At 43.4% G+C, this 27,238-nt stretch overlaps 1 protein-coding gene across 5 annotated transcripts in view; it reads left to right on the top strand.

The window, feature by feature from the left end:
* Positions 1 to 27,238, top strand: part of KCTD12 (potassium channel tetramerization domain containing 12) — a 155,131-nt gene that overhangs the window by 111,048 nt on the left and 16,845 nt on the right. For 2 of the 5 annotated variants that reach the window (XR_008556746.1, XR_008556747.1), the window contains exon 4: positions 25,309 to 25,529. Coding sequence is in view for 2 of the 5 variants with exons in the window: in XM_054719862.1 (XP_054575837.1) it covers positions 25,309 to 25,330 (22 nt within the window). In the remaining 3 variants the exon portion in view is untranslated. Of the gene's footprint in view, positions 1 to 25,308; positions 26,483 to 27,238 lie in introns of those variants that run through there. The other 3 variants (XR_008556745.1, XM_054719862.1, XM_054719867.1) reach the window with 3 other exon arrangements.

Raw genomic sequence — 27,238 nt, 5'->3', positions numbered from 1 at the left:
CCGGGGGTGGTGTTTCTAGATTGAGAGGATTTGGGGAGTGCAGATGGGAGAAAGCCCGCCTCCTCACGCCATGCCAGGGCAGTGAGCAGAGCATTTAGTAATCCTAGTGATAATAAAAACAGATGTTTACATTGCACGTACCTTGTGCAAGGAACCTTTCTAAGCCTCGCTTTCTGTACATAGCTTAACCAATCCTCTCCCATCCAACGAGGTAGCTATGTTTCTATCCCTTTTTGCACATGCGAAACTGGGGTACTGAGAGATGGTATGACTTGTCAGAGATCAGACAGGCAGTATGTGACAGACTGTGGCTTTAGCCAGCTCTGCTTGTAGACAAAGACAACTGCTCAGGGGGGTGTGATCTGTGATCTACCAGAAAGAGATGAGATACCACCCCTACCCATTCAAAGCATTCCATAATGCTCTCTGAGATCCGTGTCTTAGTGTCTAGAGCCCGAATAAGAAAAACTTAATTTGAATTGAGTAGTAGATTTTATTAAATGTCCCAGTAAAAGAGGAATAGCATTTCCTTTCGAGCATAATTGAGGGAAAGGTGTTTTGAAGGAGAGGGGAGGAGAGGTTAATTCGTGTGTGTAGCCGTGCAGGCTGGGGAGAGGGTGGTGAGGGTGGGCAGCCAATGGACAGCAGCCTCCCCTCCTGCCAGGGGGTCTGGTACAGGAAAAGGGAGCAGAAGCCAGAAGAGGCTACCCAGATGGGCTGCCAGAGTTAGGCCAGCCTGTGTGTGAGACCCTCTCCACCATTTTCCAGGCTACTTACTTCACCTCTCTAAGCTTCAGTTTCCTCTTCTGTTATCTCTTTAGGGTGGTTTTAAACATTTAATGAGAGAATGGGCGTGCCATATTTTAGCAGACGCTAGCACAAGTGAAGAGGCAAAGTGAAGAACACAATCCGTAGAGCAAGGTGGCCTGAGTTCAAACCCGGGAGCCTCATTCATGGCTGTGTGTCTTAGACATATTACTAAAACTCATAATCTGGGGCCCATTACAGTATCTGACTCCCAGTGTTGTGTATTTTTATAGCAAGCACTCAACAAACAGCAATTGTTATCATGGATTGGTACCTGTCAGCCTGTAAACAAGCTCTCCTCATTGGCTTTGAACTTTCTTATACCTGCTATGAACGATTTGCCTATTGTCTTGGGTTAATTTCTATTTCTTACCAAGCCTGAGGTTGGTTCCAAAGCGTAATGCAGTGGGTAATGACGTGAGATGTTTTCTTTTAGGCTTTGAGAGACAATCATTGTAGGGCTGAGGGATTCTGCTCTTGTTTGGGTTGACAACCAAAGGGTACATGTACTAGTACACTGTACGTGGCCTTGTTCTCCAGGTCACCGGGGAATGAGTTTGCAGCTTCCTGTTTAGCTTCCTGAGCTGTGTGTTCCAATGTGACACTTTAGAACTGGGGCAGCTCCAGTGGTTTGTTCTGATGACGCAGAAATGCAAGGGCTCTGCCCTCTGAGTTCTTGACGTGCCCATTTACATATACGTATTTGTCATTGTTTTCCAGGAACCTTTTGCTTTTGGTGCTTTATTTGGGCCTCCATTTAAATTTGCTCTGAATGGCATTCTTCACAGGGACTTTGTCAACAAATATGAAATGCTGGCAATCGAATTTTTCTAGTGATTGTTTCCACATCTACCCATTCATTTACTTAGAACATATTTGTTGAGCACCTATTATGTGCCAGAAATTATTGCAGACACTGGGGATTCAGCATTGAACAAAACAGAAACAAGTTCCTGTCTTCAAGGTGCTTGCATACTAGCGAAGGGTGAGAGATAAGTAGAGTATGTGGCTTGTTAGGTGCTGATAATGTATTAAGGAGGAAATCAAAGCAGGGAAGGTTGGTAGGAAGGTGGGTGGCTAGGCAAGCCTCACTGAGAGAGATGTTTGGGTAAAGACCTAGCGGAGTGTGGGAATGATCTGTGTGGGAAGGCATCGCAAGCGGAAGCAACAGCAAATGCAACGAAGACATGAGGGTTCTTGGCACATGTAGGGCAGAGCATTGAGGCCATTGTCATAGCTGGAGAGGAGTGAGTGAGGGGACAATACCTGGAAAATTAGTCAGAGAGTAGGGAAGAGCCACATTATACAGTAGGTCCTCGTTTACGTCGGAGATCTGTTCCTAGGGCACGTGTAATGCGATTTTCGCCGTAAGTCGGAACCCACCTACATAAGCACCTACTCACTCACATGGAGCACATACAGCAGTAATGAAGTGACACAGTAAAAAAAAAACTTAAAAGAAAGATAACAATTCCTGACCTTTACTTGTGGCAAATAAATAATCAAAAACATAAAGCACATATGTACATATGTTGAAATGACAGAACTTTTTATTTTTAATTTTTATAAATAAACTAAAGGCCCAATGCACGAAATTCATGTAAGGGGCTTGGCCCTCGCAGCCCTGGCTTCGTATGACGGTTGTTCTGCTGTTCAGTCTAATTTGCATATTAGCTCTTTATTATATAGGATAGGAGATGGCGACATAACCACGAAACGACGTACTTTGAGTCCCATGTAACCAAGGACTGCTTGTATTGGCTGTAGTAAGAAGTTTGGCTTTACTCAGGGTGGCATGGGAAGTTACTGTGTGGTCTCAGACAGAGGAGTACCACAAGCTGATTGTTATTTTACCAGGATCACTGGGAATGAAAATAGGCTGAAGGGGTAGGGAGAGGACATGGGTTGAAGTAGAGATAATAGATAAAGGACAGCGAATTGGAACAGCGTGCTGACCTGGTGGTGAGAAGTGGTTGGGTTCTGGAAACATTCTGGAATGTAAAATGCCACAGCCACTCTGGAAAGTAGTTTGGAAGTTCCTAGAACAAATCTAAAACAAAAACAAACAAAAAAAACCTTAAACATACACTTAACCATGTGACCTAGCAATTGTACTTCTGAGCAGTTACCTCAGAGAAATGAAGAGTTATCTCCATTTTCTTCTTCTTCCTCTTCTTAGAGAATACCCTTCAGCATTTCATATAATCCTGGTTTGGTGGTGATGAACTCCTTTAGCTTTTTCTTATCTGTGAAGCTCTTTATCTGACCTTCCATTCTGAATGATAACTTTGCTGGGTAGAGTAATCTTGGTTGTAGATTTTTGCTATTCATCACTTTGAATATTTCTTGCCACTCCTGTCTGGCCTGCATAGTTTCTGTTGAGAAATCAGCTGACAATCGTATGGGTTCTCCCTTGTAGGTAATTAACTGTTTTTCTCTTGCTGCTTTTAATATTCTCTCTTTGTCTTTTGCCCTTGGCATTTTAATTATGATGTGTCTTGGTGTGGTCCTCTTTGGATTCCTCTTGTTTGGGGTTCTTTGCGCTTCTAAAAATTATGAATAACAAAATGACAACAAATACATACCTACCAACAAGTGAATCTAAAAATCAAGTGAATAAAAAATCTGATGAACAGAATGGACTGATGAAAATAATAGAATCAGGGACATAGAAAGGGAGTGGACTGACAATTCTCAGGGGGAAGGGGATGTGAGGGGTGGGGGAAGAGATTGGTAAAAAATCTTACAACTATGGATGAAGACAGTGGCGGGGGTAAGGGCATGGGTGGGGTGGGGAATCGGGTGGAGTAGAGCTATGGGGGGAAAAAAAACACCTGTAATAATCTGAATAATAAAGATTTATTTAAAAAGATTATCTGCAGGATTATTCATAAAACAATAGTCAAAAATGAAACAACCAAAATGTCCTCCAGTGAGTGAATGGATAAACAGCTGAGGAATATGCATACCATGGAATACTTACTACACAATAATAAACAAGAAACTAGTTATTGATATACAATAACTTCTATGGGCCTCAAGGGTATCATGCTGAGAGAAAGACAGCCAGTCTCAAAAGATTACCTATGACAGTAGCCCCCCCTCTTCCATCTGTGGCTTTTCCGCAATTTCAGCTACTTAAAGTCAACAGCTGTCTGAAAATATTAAATGGAAAATTGCAGAAATAAACAATTCCTAAGTTTTAAATTGCATGCCATTCTGAGTAGGGTGATGAAATCTTGGGCCATCCTGATTCATCTGGTCGGGGAGGTGAATCATCTCTTTGTCCAGTGTATCCACGATGTACACACTACCCAACCGTTGGTCACTTAGTAGCCATTTGGTTATCAGATTGGTTGTCAAAGAGAGAGGGGGGAGAAAGACTACATTCACATAACTTTAATTACAGTATATTATTGCAATTGTTTTATTATTAGTTGTTAATCCCTTACTGTGCCTAATTTATAAGTTAAAATTTATCATAGATATGTGCTTATTGGAAGAAAGAGTATATAAAGGGTTAGGTGCTTTTCACAGTTCAAGAACATGTTGGGATTCTTGGAGTGTATTCCCCGTGGATAAGGGGGACTACTGAATATGATTAAATGGCATGGAGCTACACACACACACACACACACACACACACACACACACACACACACACACCGATAATTTCTTGGTTTTGGTGTTGTGCTATAGTTATGTAAGATGTAGCATCCATGGAAGCTGGGTGAAGGGTACATGAGATCTCTGTCCTATCTTTGCCACTTCCTGTGACTATGCTATTGTTTCAAAACGAAAAGTTAAATAGTATCTTTAGCTGGCTTGGGGTAGGGCAGAAGCAGCAGGGGAGGCAGGGAATGAGCAGGGCTCTGAGGGTCAGGCAGCCTTGTGGCTCTTTCTTGGGGTCTTCTGGGTTCTTTGACATTCTTAATAGCACTTGTGGCTCCTTTTGAATTTCTGTAGTTGTGGGAGGCTTCGAGCCCTTTAGTAATAACAGAAGATGCTGATGAAGGCAAAAACAGTCAACAGAATTTGCATATAGAGCTGACGTGGGGTGTAAGAGGAAAAGGAGCTAAAGATGATTCCAAGAGTTTTGGCCTGAGCAATGGAATATATCGAGTTGCAATTAACTAGCAAAGGAGCTAATCTTGCGGTACATACACCGAGAGTTCAGTTTTAGGTGTGACAAGTTTAAGATGCTTGTTCGACATCTTTGGAAGTCATCGGTATGAAAAAAAATGATATTTTAAGCTATAAATCTGGGTGAGACTACTAAGGGAGTGAGTATAGAGAAAGAAGATAATTCAGGTTGAGCTTGGGCTGCTCCAACTTCAGAGACTTAAGAGATGAAAAGGAAGCAGAAAATATCAGGATGGAGTGTCTAGACAGATAGGAGAAAATCCAGGAGAGTGAGATATCCTCAAAGCCACTGAGGGAGGTGTTAGAAGAAGATAGATATCACCTGTCTCAAATGCTGCTGAAATGGCAAGGCGACAAAGACAGAGGTTGGACCACGACTTTAGCAATGTGGAGGGCATTGGGGGCCTCAATGGAGTGTTAAGGGCAAAAGTATGACTGGAGTGAATTCAAGACACAACAGAAAGAATTAAGTTGGAAACACTGCTCATGGGATAGCAATATTTATACCAGACAAAATAGACTTTAAAACAAAGGCTATAACAAGAGACAAAGAAGGACACAGCAATTTCACTTCTGGGGATTTATCTGAAGAAACCCAAAACACTAAATAAAAAAGACATATATATCCATATGTCCACTGAAACATTATTTACTATAGCCAAGATATCGAAGCAACCTAAGTGATCATTAATAGATGAATGGATAATGGAGAAGTGGTACAATATACAATGGAATATGACTTAGTCATAAGAAAAGAATGAAATCTTGCCATCTGCAAAAACATGGATGGACCTAGAGGGTACTGTGAAATGTCAGACAGAGAAAAACAAATGACATATGATTTCACTTATATGTGGAATCAGAAAAACAAAATGAACGAACAAGCAGAACAGAAACAGACTCATAAATACAGAGAACAAGCGGAGAGGTTTGGGGGACTGGGTAAAAAGGTAAAAGGATTAAGAACCAGAAATTGGTAGCACAGAATAGTCATAGGATGTAAAGTATGGCATAGGGAATATAGTCAATAATATTGTAATAACTATGTATAGTGTCAGATGGCTATTAAATTAATCAAGATAATCACTTAGTAAGTTATATAAATGTCTAATCACTGGGTTATATATCTAAAATTAATATAGTATTGTAGGTTAATTATAATTGAGAAATAAAAAAATCATATAAAAAAAGAAAATATAACTCATGATAACTTCTGGGGAATCTTGCTATAAAAGACAAAATGTGGAGGTAACGGGAGATGATTATTTTCTCTTTTTTAAGATGGGAGGAAAAGAGCATGTTGATTCTGATGGACTATCCTATATAATAAAAGGATAATATGCAAATTGACCCTAACCTGGGAACAACCGGTCGCTATGACATGCACTGACCACCAGGGGGCAGACGCTCAATGTAGGAGCTGCCCCCTGGTGGTCATTGCGCTTCCACAGGGGGAGTGCCGCTCAGCCAGAATCTGGCTCATGGCTAGCCAGTGCAGTGGCGGTGGCGGGAGCCTCTCCCACCTCCCCAGCAGCGCTAAAAATGTTTGACTAACGGCTTAGGTCCACTCCCCGTGGGGAGAGGGCCTAAGCTGTTAGTTGGACATCCCCTGAGGGATACCGGACTGCCAGAGGGCACAGGCTGGGCTGAGGGATACCCCCCCCCCATGCACGAATTTTCATGCACCGGGCCTCTAGTCCAGTATGAGAAGGAAAAGTTGATGATTCAGGGAGAGAAGAGAATAGCTGAGGAAATGTTCTAGAGGAGGCCAAAAGGGCTTGGACCTGGTGCACAGGTGGGAGAGGTAGCCTTTCGCAGGAGAGAATCACAGCCTAAGGGTGCAGATGTGGATGTGTGGGGCATGTGTGTGGAGTTGCAAACTCATGGGAATTCTCTTTGGGTGGATTGGGTGGATTCTGTCTTTCCAATGAAACAGCAGGTAACCTCACAGCAGCTGAGGGTGGGAATGAGTAGGCGGGGCTGGAGTTTAGAGGGGAAAGGCAGTAGGAGAGCTGGAAGGAGGGCACCACCAGGAAACCTAGTTTGCTTCTTGGGCAGCACAAGTGTCCAGGTGAGTGAGTGGTCCTGAGTGTGCAGGTGTGCTTTTCAAGTGCACCTCCACTCAGCTGTGGCAGGTTGCTGTATGCAATGAGGCTCTCTACCATCAGGTCAGTGTATTTATCGCAGCCAGAATTGTACTTTCTATTTAGGCAATGATTCTGCAGTGTGACCTCAAGTCTCTTAACTCTTTGAGTTGAGAGTTTCATTTTGAAATTACAGATTTTGGAAGAGAGAGGATGCCTCATGAGAGGAGGTATGGAAATCAGAGTCAGGAGAACAGAAAAGATGAGCTGCTTGTTTCATCAGTTAAGAAACTTGTGAACGGGTTTTAAGTCACTGACAAGAAAACAATGACAGGTTTGCCTAAATGGAATAGTTGGGACATTTTTCACTTGTGTTACAACCTATATAATAAAAGCCTAATATGCAAATTGTCCCCTCAACTGAGAGTTCGACTGGGAGTTCACCTGCTCGCTATGATGTGCGCTAACCACCAGGGGGCTGGTTTCATTGTTATCTCCATGGCAGGTGTTGGTGATGCAGTGCTGGCAGTGGGCAGCAGTGGAGGTGCTGCCAGCCCCGATGGGCCCTGACGAGAGCGGGACTGTGGCGGGATGATGGAGTAGATGAGCAGGCAGTGCCAGGCCAAGGCGGGTGCGAGTGGGCCCGATCACCCTGCAGATAGCCCCGCAGATGGTGACCAGCAGCGGCAGCGGAGGGCGGGGCCGCCGCCTGGCTCCAAGGTGCTGAGGGAACTGAGTGGGGGCCTGATGACTCAATGGAGGGGGATGCGTAAGGACCCGGGGGCCCAGGTGCTGCCCAGGGCCCAGAGGTCAGCTGGGACTTGCCCTTCCACGCCAGATGCTGGCGCTTTGTCACCAGCCAGGCCTAGGGACTGCACCTGTGCATGAATTTTGTGCACTGGCCCTTTAGTTTATTAAATAAATATGTATTGGCCACCTAATATGGGGCCAGGTACTGTACTATGTCCCAGGGATGTGAAAGTAGATGTCTTTGACTTCTAAGAGCTCTAGTACTGTGGAGGCAGAAATGTAAAAAAGTGTGTTAAGTGCAAGGATAGAAATACACATTTGGGAACCAGGAATGGAATTCCAACTGGGAAGTGAACTTGAATCTCATCTGGGCAGTGAGGGGGAGTGATTCAATAAAATGCTGAGCTAGAGATGCTAGAACTGAGATTTATGAGAGAGGAGGGAGCGATAGCCAGGTGACAAGAATGGGGTTGGGGCAGACAGTCATTTCATGCAGAGGGTAAGAGCAAGGTGAAGGGGAGACAGGAAGACAAGCAGTAAAATATGAGCTGTGAGGGACATCCATGTGGCTAGTGGTCAAAGGGCCTAGATGGAAAGGACCAGGACAGAGAGAACCCATGGGTGTGTAACAGGAAGAGAGGAGACAGGAAGGAAAAGGGCTTTGACCTCAGGACCTGCATTTTATTGCTAAAGCCACATTAGTACTGCATGTTCTTGCAAGACTGGCTGGGACTTAGGAGGGGAAGAGGAACTGACCAAGAAGGAAATGAGGAGGGGAAGAGAAAAATGTCAGTTTACTGATGGATGCAGCTGGGGTAGTCCCCAACGAGACCCCGTGCTGAGCCCGCCTTTCTCTACCTTCTCACCCTGAATTAGACTTGTCAGTCATCCAGGGACTTGTGGGAGAGCTCTGGACTAGACATTAGGAGACTTGGGTTCTCATCTCTGATGTGAACTCACTGTACAAGTATTTACCACTGGGCCCTACTTAATTCTTCTGTGAAACTAGGCGGTTGGGCCTGAAACTCAGATGAGTCAACCCTAAAGAATGTTCTCTTGTACTAAATATTAGATGTTAGTGACGTCAAAGATATCATCTTTCATGCCTCACTCAACATGAGTGCTAGACTCTTTCACGCATGTGAGGTTTTTAATCCAGCCTCTGGTGTAGTGCCTTTGTGACCCATCTGTCTGTCCTCTAATTCTCCTGTCACTTAGTGTCACTGGTTGCCATAGGAGAAGCTTTGACAGTTTCACAGAGAGGATGATGACCTGTCACATTTATGGGTGGATGCTCTTCGGGGAAAGAGGAAAGTGTGTAACAATAATGGGGATCGTAACGAAGATAGTGATGATGATGATAGTGATTCTAATAGCTAATCATTATTGATCACCTATATGTTTTAGATACATGGTCATATTTAATCTTCACAGCAAATATTTGATGTAAGCATTTCTATTTTCTGCATTTAACAGATGAGGACATTGAAGTACAGAGAGGTAAGGCAACTTTCTCTGAGTCACACAGCATTTGAATCCATGTAGTCTAATCATAGGCCTACACTTCAGCCTCACAGGAAGCCGCTACTGTGTCTAGTTCTGTCTGGAGACATAGAACTCCACGTGGGGGTGTGAGTCAAGAATGAAAAGGGGCAAGAAAGGTGACAGTGGGGAGTACATAATGCGTGCAGTTCCCTGGTAGGCTCCCAAATATCTAATATTGCCTGGAGCTATCCTTTCTGTCAGATTTTGTAAAGGTTAATATGCAATGCAAGATGAAAATGGTGGCTGTATTAGCAAGAGAATGATTATCTAAAGGATAAGACTCTTCAGCTCAGTTAAGTGGAGGGAGCTTGGAACCTGCACCTCTTCCTTCCCCCTCCTCCCCAGCTCTGGAGGGCACTTCCCTGTTACCTCAGCCTCCTCTAGCCAGACAGGGAACTCCTAGTGACAGGACATCTTTTGTCATGTGGGTCTGTTTGCAGAGAGGAAACATGTTATTTGGAAGCAATTATGAGCTGATTCTGTAACCATTCATGTCATACAAGGTAACCTGCATTTGTGTATTACTTGCAAAGTGCTCTCACGTTATAATTGATATTTACTGAGCACCTACTATGTGCCAAGTACAGTGCTGGGCAGCTTTACATGTGTTATTTCACTTAATCCTCACAACCCCTTTGGGTTGGTTTCATTGTTATCTCCATTTTACAAACGAGGAGAATGAGACACAAAAGTTACATGAGTGATTTAAAGTCACATGGCTAGTACACCAGGGATTTGACTCGGGCCATAAATACCCCCCGTAAAGCAGGATGCAGATTTCCTATTTGTTATAAGGAAATTTCCTTTGTATGCCAAATTCAAGGTGTGGCAACAGGGCTGTTGTTAGTTTTCGATTTTACCAGGGACTAACTACAGCTTTTTCACCCCCAGAAATGAAAACCTCCTCTATTCAGCAAGAAATCTTTAATAATTTTTGGATCTTCTCTCTAGCATACTGTGAATAATTTCTGTAAATAATTATCCCTTCATTGCAAAAGTCCTACAAAAGAGGTCAATGGGTGAAGAAAGAAAATGAGACATTTCCAACAATCTGTTTTCCTCTTTCAAGTTCTTTTCTGGCCACTTCTTTTTCCTGTTGTGTAATCAGGCAATGTTCAGTCTGATGAGGCAAGTCTGTACCCTCTTGCTATAGATTTTTGGTGGCTGGTGTTTGTTGACATATTGGGGCTGAAATTAGGCCAAGGGTCCCCTGGGCAGCTTTGGCCTCTGCTAAGTCCCTAGTGTATCCTTGATGTTCAGTAAATGCTAATTACCAACAATGATAACAGGGCAGATAACATCAGTTGTTCATTCTACCCAGCTTCCTTCTTAGGGGAGGGAACAGAGCAGCATAAAGCCAAAAATGGTGGCCACTTCCTTATTTAACTCCAGGCTCCTTGGGTGCTGTCTGCAGCTGTCCATCACCATTTGAATAATCTGTTGTACTTAGAATAGAGGAACTAATTTAATTTCTACAGCACTGCGAGGAGCTGCATAACCCATTTTATGATGCTACAGTTGCTGGCAATTGTATTGCTACAGAATAAATAAGTATTTGGAAAATTAAATCCCTTATGGTGATGCTGTTGTTCCTGGTTTGTTTTTAACTCTGCTGAATGAAATTCCTCTCCCTCAGCCTCCAAGCTCTTTATGAACCCTCGGTGTATAAAAGTGATGCCAACGGTAGGGAAGTGCGTGCTCTATGTGATTTTTCTCTTGTTTTGTTCTTGGTGCCTTCTCCTTCCTGACTTGCCCTGTGGCTCTAGGGGCCCATTTCACGGGGCTCCTGAGCCTGGAATGTATCTCCTTATATCTCTCTTTTCTCAATGCTATAATTTCTGCTATCAAAAGCAGGAAAAGGGAAAGGCTTTATTTCTGAAATTAAGAGTAAGCTTAGAGAGAAAGTACACATATTTCCTGATGCCAGTATGATATACTAAAAACGTTTAATTTTTCAGTAAAATGATACAAATCTAGGAATATCTGAGTAATTCATAAATATTTAAGAATGTTTTGTTTGGATGTTCAAGAAACACAGCCTAAAAGTCTTTGAGAGGTGACTTTTGTGACTGTTTCAATCATTCAGTTCAACCCTTCAGCTGGGGGCAGCGGTGAGGTGAGGGGTTCTGTTATGATCTGTGCAAAGGCACAGAAAACAAGAACCCTGCTTTCCATCCCCAGACAGGGGATTGTGCTCTGGAGAGGAGAGACCTGCCTCTGGGGTCTGGGCTGGCTAACATGTCTCTGGGGCTTTGGGGCCCTTCACCAATGTTTGGGGTGACCATCAGAGTTGACTTTGAACTTGCGGAGGATGGATCAGCACTCAGTCTATGTGACCTGGAGGATGGGGGATAGAGCCTGGAATATCCTGCAGGGAGTTCAGGCTTCTTGGAACATGTGGTGGTTAAATTTATGTGGCTAGGCCGTGGCTCCCAGTTGTTTGGTCAAACACGAGTCTGTTGTAGGTGGCGGAAACGGCACCAGGGGTCTGACCAGTGGGGTCAGACCAAACCTGGGTTCAGCAACCTCAGTACTTGGGTTCTGGCTAGGAAAGAGTTCAGAGCCAAGAACCAAACGGTAAGAGAACATTTGTTTGATAAATCACAGAGGTAGAAGAAGGAATTCCTAGAAGAAATTCCTAGAAGAAATGGGCTTAGGAAATAAGTTATGGAGGCAAAGGAAGGGCCCTGGGAGCGTGGGAGTGAGGAAGCCTGAGGCAGGGAGGGGAGAGGGAACGGCATGGGCTGCTCCCAGGAGGGAGAGCGCACGGGGTCCTCCATCCTCAGGGTTTTAAGGGTGGAGATCTTAGGGGAGCTCCCAGGGAAGATCAGTAGGTTATCCAGCAGCTTTCCGGGTGGGCCCTTTCAGGGTTGTGGTCTCCGCTGATTGATTGGCCAGTACCAGGGCTGGGGGTCATTATTCAATGCAGCTGGTCCTGAGGTCAGCCTGGCCTGGTTTTGTTGCTTATTGAGGCCTGGAGCTGAAAACAACTGAGACATTATCTCTAGGGAGGAAAGGCCAGGGGATCCAAACCACATGACTAGGGATATGCTAGGGAAGGACTGGGGGTGAGGTCTCACCCTATAACTGATTGTCCACTGCTTGGCACCTGGGGCTTTCCACCCTGGTGACCTTCTGTACCTGGCCATTGTCCTTGCTCTGCTCATGTCTGTCTAACTGCCTTCCACAAGTCTAAATAATGCTGTGAAAGTATTTTTTTTTCCAGATGTGATTAACATCTAAATCATTACACTTTGAGTAAAGCAGACTATCCTCTATAAGGTGCGTGGGCCTCATCCAATCAGTTGAAGGTCTTCAGAGAAGAGACCAAGGTCCCCAGAAGAGGAAGGAGTTCTGTTTCTAGCCCGCCTTTGGACTCCCCACTGCAACGTCAAGTTCCGCTGGAATTGCTGGCCTGCCAGTCTGACCTTTGGACTTTAGCCTTGCATCTCCTACAATCACTTGAGCCAATTACTTACATCTTTTTCTAGGTATATACTAGAGGCCCGATGCACGAAATTCATGCAAGAGTAGGCCTTCTTTCCACTGGCTGCCGGCACCGGCTTCCCTCTGGCACCTGGAACCCAGGCTTCCCTCTGGCCGCTGGCAGTCACCTGGGACCCCAGCTTCCCTTGCAGCCCTGGCTTTGTCCAGAAGGTCATCCGGAAGGACGTCTGGAAGGACATCCAGTCTAATTAGCATATTACTCTTTTATTATTATAGATGTCCTATTGGTCCTATTTCTCAGGAGAGCTCTGACTCACGCAGAACCCTATGGAATGCTCAGTTGAGGCATCAACATGGGTTGTTGGGATTGTTGTAGGAAACTGCACCTGGAGCTGAGGGCAGCCATGGGGATTCCAAGTGTAGCTGCCCTTTAAGGTGACCTCAAGTTCCTAATTTACTCATACCGTCTTGTGAGTTGGACTTCAATGTCAGTGGATATGGTGGCTCATTCCCCTTTGGCTTCCAAGTCTTATGGGTGGCGGGTGGCTGGTTTACATTTGCAGACTGGCATTTATTAGCTTACTCTGAGCGTATGGCAACTTCTCTGCACCTCTGCTCTGTCTCTGAAGGCTCAGTGGCTGTTGTGACAAAGGTGGAGAGTCTATTTGGTAGGTAGTAGGTAAGATGTGGCAGGAAACATAGCAGATTTCAAGATCTAAAGGCATAATTTACTTTTTGAGGGACAGAAAGGGATGGGGGGCTATTGTTGAACATAGAAAATGTGAGTTGTAATAAGTTAACTAATGAAATTAGGGCAAAGAAGGGCCAGTAAGGACAGAGGTGAAGACTGCAAGTCTGAAGAACTAAGGCTGGAAGAATTTGGGGAGAGCTCCAAACAATGAGGCAGGAGGTGAAATAAGGCACAGAGGTCAAATAAAGGCCGGGTCTGGCACATTTTATCTGCCATAGGCACTGAGGTTTGCCCACTGGGCCTGTAGGGGCACAGCAGGTGATGGAAGTTTATCTAAATGGGATTGAATCCTTTTCATTTATATTCCCCTCAGGAGCTGTTTTCTCCTTGCCTTTTACAGTTTTTTATTTAGTCAACTTGTTTGCTGGTCTTTACGCTTACCTTACAACAACCTCCATAAATGCGAAGTTAGCCAGGTAATTTGGAGGTGCTGGGGCATGTGTGCATTGCATACTTATGACATCTCATAAACCCAGAGCTGGAAAGTGAACTTCCCACAGACACGGCAGGTGTACTTTGTGGCATCATGGGAAATTTATGTCTTGGCTTCAACTTAGTTGACTGCAATCGCTACCTTTAAATAGATATTGCAGTATAATTTTAAAGATTAGTTAGAATCTTGTGCGTTTATAATATGTAAATGAGGGGCATTCCAGGTCATTTTCATTATATTTACACTTGAATTTTTAGTCTAGCTTTCTTCACGAGAGCAAAGTTACGTGGATTGTATCAAAGCTCTCATCAGTGGCATATAACAGAAGGATGGTGGGGCATCTGGGAAGTTCTTGTGGGTCCAGAAAAGATGCTGGAATAGATGAATCCATCTGCTCAAGTCTTTTTGAAAGGATGGTGCTAAGGAGCTGCCAGTGTTGATTGGTGTGGGATCTTTGCCCACTTGGGAGATGCATGGGGGCGCTGAGTAACTGGGGATGGAAAGGACTGTGCATGATGTGGTCTCTGTTGCTTCGTGAGAAGAGCAGATGCAAATGTGACAAGTCCATTTGATCTATCATACAACACGTTTCCCAGTTATTTTGTCTTTCTTGTCTGAGCTGTATCGTGTATACTAGATGTTCTGGGATCTGAATTATAAACATGACTATACACTACTGACTCTTGTGCCAGATAACAAGGTAGTGTAATCAGCTACTAAGGATTTCCCAGTTTTTGCACCCAAATCACAGGGCAACTTGGTCAGTGGAAACAGAGACCTGCTGTCACCCTGAAAGGGCAGACCATAGAGGAGCCCTGTTGTGGCCATGAATTCAGCCTCAGGCTTGGACTCAGATTGGTTCACACAGTTAACATTGGCCCCAGGATTCAGAAGGGGCTCCGGAAGCCACATTCTCCTAGGTTACCCGGAGCCAATTGCAAATTTCCTGGGAAGGCTCAGAAACACCCACTCTTTAGGTACCGAATTCTGTATCAGGAAGGATTACGTCTATCTGTATATGACAGAACACCTACATTAAAAGTTTAAATGCACATGGTATTTTCTCTCATGTAAAAAGTTAAAAGGGCCCGGGCTGGTGTGGCTCAGTTGTTTGAGTATCATCCCCTGCTCTGAGAGGTCCCAGCTACATTCTTTTTTTTCCCTTTTTTTTTCTTTAAATATATTTTATTGATTTTAGAGAGGAAAGAAGAGGGAGAGAGAGAGAGAGAAACAACAATGATGAGAGAGAATCACTGATTGGCTGCCTCCTGCACGCCCCCTACTGGGGACCGAGCCCGCAACCCAGGCATGTGCACTTGGCCGGAATCAAACCTGGGACCCTTCAGTCCACAGGCCGATGCTCTATCCATTGAGCCAAACCAGCTAGGGCTCAGCTACATTCTTGATCAGGGCACATGTGGGTGGTGGAGAGTGAGGGAAGAGAGAGTAGTAGGCTTGATCCCCAGTAGGGGGCATGCAGGAGGTAGCTGATAACTGTCTCTTTCTCTCATGGATATTTCTCTCACTCTCCCTCTCCCTCTTCCTTACTCTCTAAAATCAATAAAAACACATATTTTTAAAAGAAGTTAAAAGGGAAGAATTCCATGGCTGGTACCCTGTATCCTCAAGTCATCAGGGGTCTGAATCACTCCCTGCTCTCCGCTCCAAAATTCCTTTATCCACATGGTCCCAGAGAGCTGTCACTGCTTCTAGTTTTAGGCAGTGGGATGAAGGAAGGTAAAGAAAGATATGCTCCCTCCTTCAGAGGACATTTCTCAAGAGACACAGCACCCCTGCTTATCCCCATTCGCCAGGACTTAATCACCTGAACACATGGAGTTGCAAGGAAGCTGGAAAATACACTCTTTCTTCCCCATGGCCAGGGGCCCAGCTAAACACCAGTGCTTAGTCACTAAGGAAGCAGGGGAGAGGAGATATTTTAGACAGCTAGCAGTCCCTTCCTCCCTTACACCACATCTCACTTGGTAATATTTAAGTTTACACATTTTTAAGTGTAAGAATTATTGAATATGGAGGAAAAGGAATCCTTTGCGCTGTTGGTGGGAATATAAATGGATGAAGCCACTATGGAAAACAGTATGAAGTTTCCTCAAAAAAATTAAAAATAGAACTACTATGTGACCCAGCAATTTCACCTCTGGGTATGTAGCTAAAGGAAAGGAAGTCACTATCTCCAAAAGATTCCTGCATCCCATGTTCATTGCAGCATTATTTATGATAGCCAACCTATTGTAAGTAGGCTTCTAACCAATGGGAACTATCTAGATGTCCATTGACAGATGAATGGGTAATAAACATGTAAATATATATGTTCCTCTTGATAAGAAACTTACAATGAGTGGCCAGATTATTATGATCTCTGAATGCATAATAATCTGGCCACTCAGTATATATCTTATATAATATCCTATATAATAAAAGGCTAATATGCAAATTGTCCCCTCAACCAGGAGTTCAACCAGCAGGCAGGCCAGCCAACCGCCCATGTCCCCTCCCCCTGGCCAGGCTGGTTGGACCCCACCCATGCATGAATTCATGCACCGGGCCTCTAATCTATCTATCTATCTATCTATCTATCTATCTATCTATCTATCTATCTACACACACACACACACACACACACACACACACACTGAGTGGCCAGATTATTATGCATTCAGAGATCATAACAATCTGGCCACTCAGTGTATAGAACATGAGCCTGTGCGTGACCCCTCCCCCCCCTCCACACACACACTGGAATATTATTCTGCCATAAAAAAGAAGAAAACTTGACCATTCGCAACAACATGCATGGACATTGAGGGCATTATGTTAAGTCCAATAAGTCAGAAAGTTAAATACTATATCATCTCATCTATATGTGGAGTCTTTAAAAAACTGAACTCATGGAAACAGAGAACAGATTGGCAGTTGCCAGAGGTGAGGGGTAGGAGGTGGGTAAAGTGGGTGAAGGTGGTCCTAAGGTTCAAACTTCCAGTTTAAGATAAAAGTCCTGTAGAGCATGGAATGCTCAGCATGGCGACTATAGTTAACAGTACTCCATTGTATATCTGAAAGTTACTACGAGAGTAAATCTTAACAGTTTTTAGCACGAGAAAAAAATGGTAACTATGTGAAGTGATAGTTGTTCATTAAGTTTATTCTGATGATCATTTCTCAATATAAACACATATGAAATCATTATGCTGTATACCTTAAGTTAATACAATGCTATATGTTAATTATATCTCAATAAAGCTGGGGCAGGGAAAGAACAAATGAGTGGGGAAAAGGAATTATTGCATGTCGAGTCTGTATTGCAGGTCACACGAGGGAATTAAATATGACTCAGACAGGAGGCTGCACAGGGTCATAAAAAGGAAGGTGCCATAGGTTGTGAGACACCGTGTTATTTTATGTACCATTAGGTAGAAAACCACTGCCAGATTTAACTGTAATAAACTTTTCATCATTAGATACACTAACAATTTCAGAGATGTTAAATGTGAAAAAAAAAAGCGCCTCTTAGAATTAATGCAATTAATGATTTCGGAGTGCCTACAGATTCTGGTGTCAGATTTTTGGAGTGGTCTAATCTCGCCTAAGCCTCAGCGCCCTCATCTGTAAAATGAGCATAATAATAGTTTCTAACTCATAGCATTATGAAAGGTTTTAATGAGGTAATTCATAGGAAGCACATAGTTCAATTTCAAACATATAGTAAATGCTCATTAAATGCTGACTTTTAGTGATTTTAAGTAACCTTTCTGCCCTCAAAGTAGTGTAATGGGAGACCCAGCTAACCTAAGAGCCAACAAAATGGGGAGATGAGTGGGAAAATTCCCCAGACCATGTGAAACTGGTGTTTGGATATGGTGGGCTGCTTCTCCAACTACACGGAGAGGAATGATTTGTTTAAAAAGGAAAGCTGAAAGAGTCCTTTAAAAATAGTTCCAGGATAACAAACATGTGTGATAAATACTATGCCTATTTAAATGGTCTGAGAAAAATCTCCCTAGTAGCAGAGGAGCCATATTAACCATGAGACAACTCCCTTATGTCTCTGTTTCCCTGAACTGTCTAGAATGGACCCATCGGGGAAAGCTGCCTCCTGCATGGACTTTCAATCATTGGAAATACCTGGGTGTGTCTGAGGGTGTGAGAGGTTCTTCTTGATCAGAGGCTCACAGAACATATTCTTCTAGGAAGTTCTCACATGGTCACCCATGCCTGGGCAGACAAGTCCCCAAGTAAAATTGTTTTCTTGGGGTCAACTATCTCCTGCAAAGAGAGAAACTCCCAGTTGTTTTCAAGGGGATGTTGACTGTTGCAAAGGAATGGAATCATTTCTCCAGAGAAAAAGCTAATCGTAATAAGTTTTATGGTTCTTTGAGAAAGAATCCTTTCCTAACACATTTTCTTTGCTCTGTTTGACAAAAGCAGAGAGTGTTTATCTCAAGTGTTTATTCCTTTTGGTTAAGTGGCGCCTCTGACATTTGTGGCCTAGAAGAGTGAAACCTATCTATTATGTCTTAAACAAACCAACCAAAAGCTCACCAAATTATCTCCCGAGACTCTTGGGTTTCTTAAAGTATCTCGTAAGTTTAAGTTTGAGACAAAAAAATGGAAAATTCCAGATTTTAAAATCTATATCTCGATACAGTGTTTTCTTATAGTCAGGGAAAAATAGTCTTGCTTAATAATGTCTTTATTTCTAAGTTTTATAGTGCTCAAAGACTGGCTTTGGGATATTATTACTTACTAGAGGCCCACTGCATGAAGATTCATGCACTCAGGGGTGTCCCTCAGCCCAACCACCCTCTCACAATCCGGGACCCCTCGGGTAGGGTCCCTAGGCCTGGCCTGAGATCAGGGCCTATCGGGTCTTTCCTTCCCCGGTCTGCAGGAAGCTGGCCCCACCCCTGCCGCTGCCACTGCTTGCCATCTGTGCAGCACTGCCTCCCCTCCCCTGTCACCGGAGGCCTCCCTCTGCAGGCGACAGGCTGGGGTGCAATGGCTTGGCTGGCCTGGGCCTCCCTCTTTCTTTACTGGGGGGTGGGGCCAGCCATGCAAGGGGCTGTCTGCCTACCTGATTGCCCCTAACCACTCGCCTACCTGCCTGATCACCCCTAACCACTGGTCTGCCTACCTGATCACCCCTAACCACTGGTCTGCCTACCTGATCACCCCTATCCACTCTGCCTGCCTGCCTGATTGCCCCTAACAGCTTGCTTGGGGGCGGGGCCAGCCCAGTGAGGGTCTGTCTGCCTACCTGATCACCCCTACCGCTGGTCTGCCTACCTGATCTCCCCTAACCACTTGCCTGCCTACCTGATCACCCCTAACCACTGGTCTACCTACCTGATCACCCCTAACCCCTCTGCCTGCCTCCCTAATCGCCCCTAACTGCTTGCTTGGGGGCGTGGCAAGCACTGAATTCCAGTTGGTCAGCCTCTGGTTGTCGCAGGAGCCTACCGCCAGTTGCCTGCCATTCGTCGCAGGCTCCCCGCTGGTGCCCAAGGCCGGGAAAGCCTCGGCCACACCCCAGCATCCCAGCGATGGATCTCCTGGTGCCCAAGGCCGGAAAAGCCTCCAGCAGGATGGTTTCCTGGTGGGCGTGGCTTGTGGGTGTAGCGAAGGTACAGTCAATTTGCATATTACTCTATTATTAGGTAGGATAAATCACATTCATACACAATATTTTCATTTGTATTGAGAGAACCTGACTATTAGATTCCACAAGCTCATGCAAATCACTGAGGTAGGGTGCCTTTTACTGTAGTCATCCCATCACCCCATGGAGCAACAGCCACTTTTTGTGAGAGGGAGGCCCTAATTTGTCTTTGTTACTGTGTTTCTCAGGGGATCCTCCAGAAGATAGTGGTGGAGAGGGGCCCTTATCATGCAGTCACTGCCTAAAGGATCTGTTTCCCTGTGCTCTGGCTGCTGCTGGTGCCCTCATGGAAGCTGGTGTCAGGGCCTCTGTCCTGCCGAGTGGCTGCTGTTTCTCTGCTTGGCATGCATGATTCGCACTTGACCTCTAAAGACCTGGAGTGTTTGTCCTTTGAGTTACCATGGCCTGGAATTCTGCCCTCTGACCCACAGTATTCATCTAACCCTTTGGTCAATAGGAAAATGCTCTCTCTTTTTAGAACCCAACTTGCTCTTGGGCATGTGGGGGTGGGAAGTGTCTCATAAACAGACTTCAAGAGATACAGCTGTTTCAGTTACATTACCAAGCTCTCCAGCACTGAAGTGGCAAAATTCACACAGCAGAGTGGCTTAGGGTCTTAGAGATACAGCTTTGCACACTCAAAGTTTTTTCCTACATATTTCTGTCCTTTTTAGGGTGCATTGGTGGTCCTGCTTCCAAAATTTTTGAGGCCCAGGGAAGAGTGAAAATGGAAGCCCATGTATAAAAGCCTAAATGCTTGAGAGCATATAAGAAGTGAACATACTCTTATGTAAAATATCTTCCTATCTTGACAAATATCCCTTCATTACAACAAAATTTCTATTTTAAAAAATTAGCCTTTTTAATTTTTGACCTCTATTTTGCATTTTCTCTTTTAAAAAATTTTTTATTTTTTAAGTACAGTTGACTAATTAGTTACAGTTAAAACTTATACAAACACAGTATTATATTAGTTTCAGGTGTACAAACATAGTGATTAGATACAAAGTGATCACCCCTCTAAGTCTGGTACCCACTCGATACCATACATAGTTATTACAATATTATTGACTATACTAGAGGCCCGGTGCATGAAATTTGTGCATGGGGGGTGTGTCCCTCAGTCCAGCCTTCACCCTCTCTAATCTGAGACCCTCTCACAATCCAGGACTGCTGGCTCCCAACTGCTCACCTGCCTGCCTGTCTGATTGCCCCTAACCGCTTCTGCCTGCCAGCCTGATCACCCCCTAACCACTCCCCTGCCAGCCTGATTGATGACTAACTGCTCCCCTGCTGGCCTGATTGCCCCTAACTGCCCTCCCCTGCTGTCCTGGTCACCCCTAACTGCCCTCCGCTGCCAGCCTGGTTGCCCCTAACTGCCCTCTCCTGCTGGCCTGGTTCCCCCCAACTGCCCTTCCCTGCAGGCCTGGTCCCCCCCAACTTCCCTCCCCTGCAGGCCTGGGTTTTCCCAACTGTCCTCCCCTGCAGGCCTGGTCACCCCCAACTGCCTTCCTCTGCCAGCCTGGTCACCCCTAACTGCCCTCCCCTGCAGGCCTGATTGCCCCTAACTGCCCTCCCTTGCAGGCTTGGTCCCTCCCAACTCTCCTCCCCTGCTGGCCTGATCACCCACAACTGCCCTCCCCTGCTGGCCATCTTGTGGCAGCCATCTTGTGGTGGCCATCTTGTGTCCACATGGGGGTGGCCATCTTTGACCACATGGGGGTGGCCATCTTGTGTGTTGGAGTGATGGTCAATTTGCATATTACTCTTTTATTAGATAGGATTCCCTATGCTGTACTTTATATCCTTTTGACTATTTATATTTGTTATCATGATTTTAACTTGTTTTCAACCACAATGATCTCAAGTATGAAAAAATTAAATGTAATTTTATTTACAGTATACAAAATTAGAATACATTAAAAAAATATAAATTAAAATAAACATAAACTGAAAAATAAACCATTTTCATTTTTTGCAATATTAAAAAAGATCTATTGAAATTAGATAAAATTCAAATTGGAATTAATGAATATTATAAATTTCAATTAGTGTTTATAACTGAACTGCCATTTACATTTTCTAAATAAGCCATTAAACTATATCTATAAAAAAATACTATCGCTACTTCTAGTGTTCAGTATCCATCTAGTAGCTAATATAAAGAAATGATATTTTGCTTCATCTTATTAGGTTTAGATCTTTACATATAGTTAAAAGTATAACCTCATATATGTATAATTTAAGGATTACATGAATTATTAAATATTGAAGAAAGTTCTTCATCTTTCCCATGCACCTGTTGTGAATGGTGAACTAATTTGTGAGTACCTCCAGAACCCCAATTTGGAACATGAAGAAAGGAAAGACAATGAACCCTGGCCAGGTGGCAAAGTTGGTTGGAGCATCATTGTGTACACTGAAAGGTTGTGGGTTTGATTCTGGTTAGGACACATACCTAGATTTCAGGTTCGATCCCTGGTCAGGGCATATATGGGAGGCAACCAATGGATGTTTCTCACATCGATGTTTCTATCTTTTTCTAAAAATATCAATAAAAAAGCATATCCTCAGGTGAGGATTAAAAAGAAAGACAATGGATGCTCAGTAATCACAGGAAATGATACTTCATGAAAAAATCCATTATATTCATAGCATTGGAGATTTTGGCACATGAGTTAACTTTTCCTCTCTTTTTTTTTTCTCTTATAAGAGGAATTTATCCAAATAATTCATCAGAGGGTGCCAACATTGCAGCTTCTCTTAGCGTATTTAAAATGTATAAACATTGATTCATTTTTTGAAACACATATTTGTCTAGTCAATTGCATATTTTTATTGCCTTACATTTTTTCCTTTTTTTATTGTCTAAAATTTTATATATGTCTCCTTTTTCCCCACTTGACACCCCTCCCCCGCCACCCCCCCCCCCCCCCCCCAGTCATTCCCACCCCAATTTTTCCTCTCTTGCCTAAGCACTTTTAGCTGCTGGAATTCTCCCTGTACTCTGTCAGTCTCTGAGGTGGACACTATCACAGCCCACAAACTTTCATGGTATTTAGGTACAGTTGTCATTTCTTTCAAAGACAGGGCAAGAGACATGAAGAGTTTCCCTGGGACTTGAACAGCATTACTAATGAGAGCGGCTATTTAGGATTATAAATTGTGCTAAAATTCTGAGTCTTGTATTAGAAAAGATAAAGATTCCCAAGTCTTTTTTTTTTTTTTTTGATTGTTTACAATAAAAGTGTACTATGATAGAGTACTGGATAAAGAAGATGTGGTACTGGATAAAGAAGATGTAGTACATATACACAATGGAATACTACTCAGCCATAAAAAAAGATGAAATAGCGCCATTTGCAACAACATGGATGGACCTTGAGAATATTATGCTAAGTGAAATAAGTCAGACAGAAAAAGCTAAGAACTATATGATTTCACTCATAGGTGGGATATAAAACTGAAACTCATGATTGTCAGGGGGAAGGGGGTGGGGGAGAATGGGATCCTAATATAAGGTGACAGGAGAAGATTTGACTTTGGGTGATGGGCACACAGTGTAACATAGAAACCCACACCTGAAACCTATATGTTCATGTTGACTAATGTCACCCCAATAAATTTAATAAATAAAATAATAAAAAATAAAATATTTTAAATTGCTTTTTTAGAGAGAGAAGAAGGGGGAGGGAGAGAAACATCAATGTGAGAGTGAAACATTGATTAGCTGTCTCCTATACGCCCCCTACAGGGGATCATCGGGAATCAAATTGGAACCTTTTCAGCGCACAGGACGATACCCAACCAACTGAGCCACACTGGCCAGGGCCCAAGTATTCTTTAGCAAATTCCTTTTGCTTAGGTGTAAGGGCTTGGGCACCATTGAGGCTGATTTTAAAGGGTGGCTGTCAGTGCATGCCTCCCACTGTACCTGTCAGGAGAGCTCTCCTTTAGGATATTCGGAGTACTTCTCACCACCATGCCCAATTCTATCCTATTTACCAGACTCTTCTCTGAGGGACTTGGTGTCCCTCTCTGACATCTGGCTTCCTCTCAGATTATCTCGAAGACATATTTCTAATGTACCTGTTGTCACAGTTTAAGTCCTTTCCAATGGACATGTGGCTAGAACCTTTATGCGTGTCCCTGAATATCCTGTGACAGTGAAGAGCACTTTTGCTTAGGGCCTTAGGGAAGATCCTAAGTTCTTTCAGGACTGCTGCTTAAATCCACATGCTGTTCCAACACAATCTCTATTCTAGCCTATAAATAATCTCTTCTAAATACTGGTGGTCTGAACAATGACAACATCTTCCAGGTATTGAGTTTAAGTCCTTTGAAGACAAGCACAGTATGGTTGAGAGAACTTAATTGCTCCAGTTTTTGGTTCTGCTATTGCTATCACTTCCTCATACAAGGTTGTCACCACCCAGGTGTAAAAATAGAGACCGATTCTCCTTGGTCAACACCAAGGTCACTTCTCAGCTTGTTTATAGTCATGCCTAGCAGAGCCCAAACAGATAATTTATGATAAAAGTGGAGAATTTAGGGACTCAGATTATTTATAGCTGAGACCAAGCATTTGACTTTCTAGGCACTGCCCATCCGTTCTACATCTCTCCTTAGTTCTAAATTCTTTAATCCTAGTTCTTTAACCCATTTGGTTCAGAATGATAGATCAGGTGTTTTGACACCAGTCCCATCTTTTCAGTTCCTCCTTACATGCTAATTTCACACCCTCTTATAGCCCACCCTCCCTTTCATTTTCTCCACCTTCCTCATTGAGAGTTGCATTGTGGTTAAGGGCAGGTCTTAAATCCTAGCTCCACCACGGCTAAATTACCCAACCTCTCTGTCAGTTTCCTCATTTGTAAAGTGGGGATTATAACTCGTAACCTCACAGGATGGTAGGAAGGATTAGATGATGCAGGTAAAGTACTTGGCAGAGATCTGACATGAAAGATAACAGCAAATGGTGTCTATTATTATTAATCTTCCCTTTGTCCATGTAAGAAATGTCTAAACCTCAGAGAATTTTTATGAGTTTATTTGAGCCAAACTGACCACAATTGCTGGGAAGCAAAATCTCAATGGATTGAGAAAAATGTTCTGGAGAATGGCAGTTTTGCAACTTACTTTATACCTTAAAATGAAAGGAGACTTGTCAGTTACATGAAATCCACTGGTGATAGGTTAGGGAGGTGGGAAAAAACAAAGCAGGAAATCCCTGGGATTGGATAGAAAGCAAAATAAAGACACAAGTACTTCTTTTACATTGGTGGGTGCAGCATGGTTAATAACTAACATTTACAGCACAGAGGGGTGGTATTTGGGGAACACGATAACAATGAGGGGTTACCTGGATTCTTGCTCTGGTGTGGAGGGTGTGCCCTGGGGGGGTCTGGAAAAGGAAATTACTGTACATTTCAAAAGCATGTTACTTCAGGCGCAAAAAGACAATAGACAGGCTCACTTAAGGTACAGACTGACCTTTGTCAAGGGAGCTACAGGCTGAGGACCTGCTTTTGGTTAGGAATTTTACATTCAGACCATTCTGTGTGGTAGCTTACGGTGTCTGAGTTTGTAGGGCCTGCCACACAGACCACCCCTGAGCTTGCTGGGTTGAGCATGTGGCCCTCTTTCATCCGCACCTTTTATTTGTCTGCAGGTTGTTTCACAGCTTTACTTGAACATCGGCTCAATTGAAGGAGGACAACTGAAGGGGGATTTCAAAGCTTAAACAGCAGAACCAACGGTTTTACAATAAGTTGCAGGATGTTATTTGAACACAGAAAAAGACTGTGCCTCCTTAGAGATATTCTGCCTTAAGAAAGAAGGGAATTCTTTCGTGGATGTTACCGAACCTTACTGAAATATTGTCCTCTCCAGGTATGAGATTTTGTTTCGGCACTATTCCCATTTCCACTGGAGTTGAAGTTAAAACAATAAACTAGAACGTTATCTGTATATAAAATATTAACAAGCAAATCCCTATCAAACCCCTAAAACAAACAAACAAAAAAACCTAACCCAGTCCATCTAGCTACTATGCTATCTTAGTCCCCGGTCCTCCAACAATTAGTTGGCTGGGCAGTGAGGGTGGGCAGGTGGTGTGAGGGCCACGTGCTGCTGACACATGTCTTCTGCAGTGAAAGAGGTCCTACTTTGGTTATGAGGAAGCACTACTTCAGGTCCTGCAATGTAGTTTACTAAGAAAAGAAGAAGAAGAAAAAAAAAGGAAATTGTGCATTAAAGGAAACAGATCTTGAGATAAATGAGGAAAAAAAAAAAAAAAGAGAAACATTTATTCAAAGCATTTGTTGCTCTAGTGAGCAGAAAAAAAGACTCCTTCCAAGAATTAAAATAAATGGATGCTCTTTTAAACATGTTAATTGCCATTCTCTGCTTACTTCTTCCTGGATTTCCTCGGTGTTCCTGAAAATCCTCTGTCCCCTACCGCACGCCCAGCTCCCTGGCTGGAGTCCCCTCTCTACTTCTTCAAGAATCTTAATAGTTCAAGGTCTTGCTGGCATTTCTGTTCCTCCTGAGGCCTCCCTTCCTTCTGCCTGCCTTTCCATTGCTCTCTAAATCGTTTCAGTTACATTTTAAACTGTGTAGGAGCAAGGACCATGTCTTGTACTTTAAAAATGTCATGTACCTGCTTATAGTTCTGAGCACATAGTAGATGTAAATTGAATACATTTTATCTGATGGGTTGAAGACCTTCCTTTTACTTGCCCAGAAAATAAGAAAACATTGCCAAGTCTTTTATCGCTTTCAAAATATAACTGATAAGATTTTGAGAAAAAAACCTGCTTCTGTTTTAAAATTTCCCTGCTCAGAGTATTCTCATGTCAATCAAGGCAGGACAGCCTCAGATAGGGAACAGGGAGGGTAGAAAGATGTAATTGAAATTCACCTGGAAGAGTAAAATTGTCAGGAAAATCAAATCAGAAAATAACTCATAAACATCGTAGAAATGTTGTGGTTACCCTGAAGAATCATCCCAAATGTACTAGATAATGGCCTCCAGTTCCCATGGCACTAAACAGACAGAACTTCTGGAAAAGAATCACTTTTGGCTTGCCTGTTTTTCCTGATGCAACAAAGAAAATAACATGGAAATGGGTTTCCATGTCCTGGCCAGAGGGAAAAGGAAAACCCAAACGCAGAGGGCCAGGAGTGTGTGATGACCTTTTAGTCACTTTCTCCTTTTTTATCGGCTGCTGTTTGTGATTCAGGAAAGACAGCTCTTCATGCTATCTCTGCTACACCAGCTTTTCTTTCCATTTTTAAAAGTCTCTCAGCAGATGCTATCATCTGGAAAACAAAGCAAAACAAAACAAAACAAAAAGCACAAACCTACGGATAGTTCTCCCTCCACATACCACAGCAGGCAATACTCTAAAGTCAGGAAAGAGCAATTCTTCTTTCTTTTTATTTCTCCAGGTCCAGTGAAAGCTTTGGGTGTGTGCTTATGTCTCGTAGAGTTTTCTTATTTCAGGATATTTATATTCTGTTGTTCTTTTTTTGTTGTTGTTGTTGTTAATCCATGTTGGATAATAGATCATTACAGTGGCTACACAAATGAAGTTGTT

The sequence above is a fragment of the Eptesicus fuscus genome, chromosome 8, assembly GCF_027574615.1.
Source record: "Eptesicus fuscus isolate TK198812 chromosome 8, DD_ASM_mEF_20220401, whole genome shotgun sequence".
NCBI classification, from domain to species: domain Eukaryota; kingdom Metazoa; phylum Chordata; class Mammalia; order Chiroptera; family Vespertilionidae; genus Eptesicus; species Eptesicus fuscus.
Note: the sequence above shows the minus strand (reverse complement) of the source record. Positions and strands in the feature narration are given on the sequence as shown.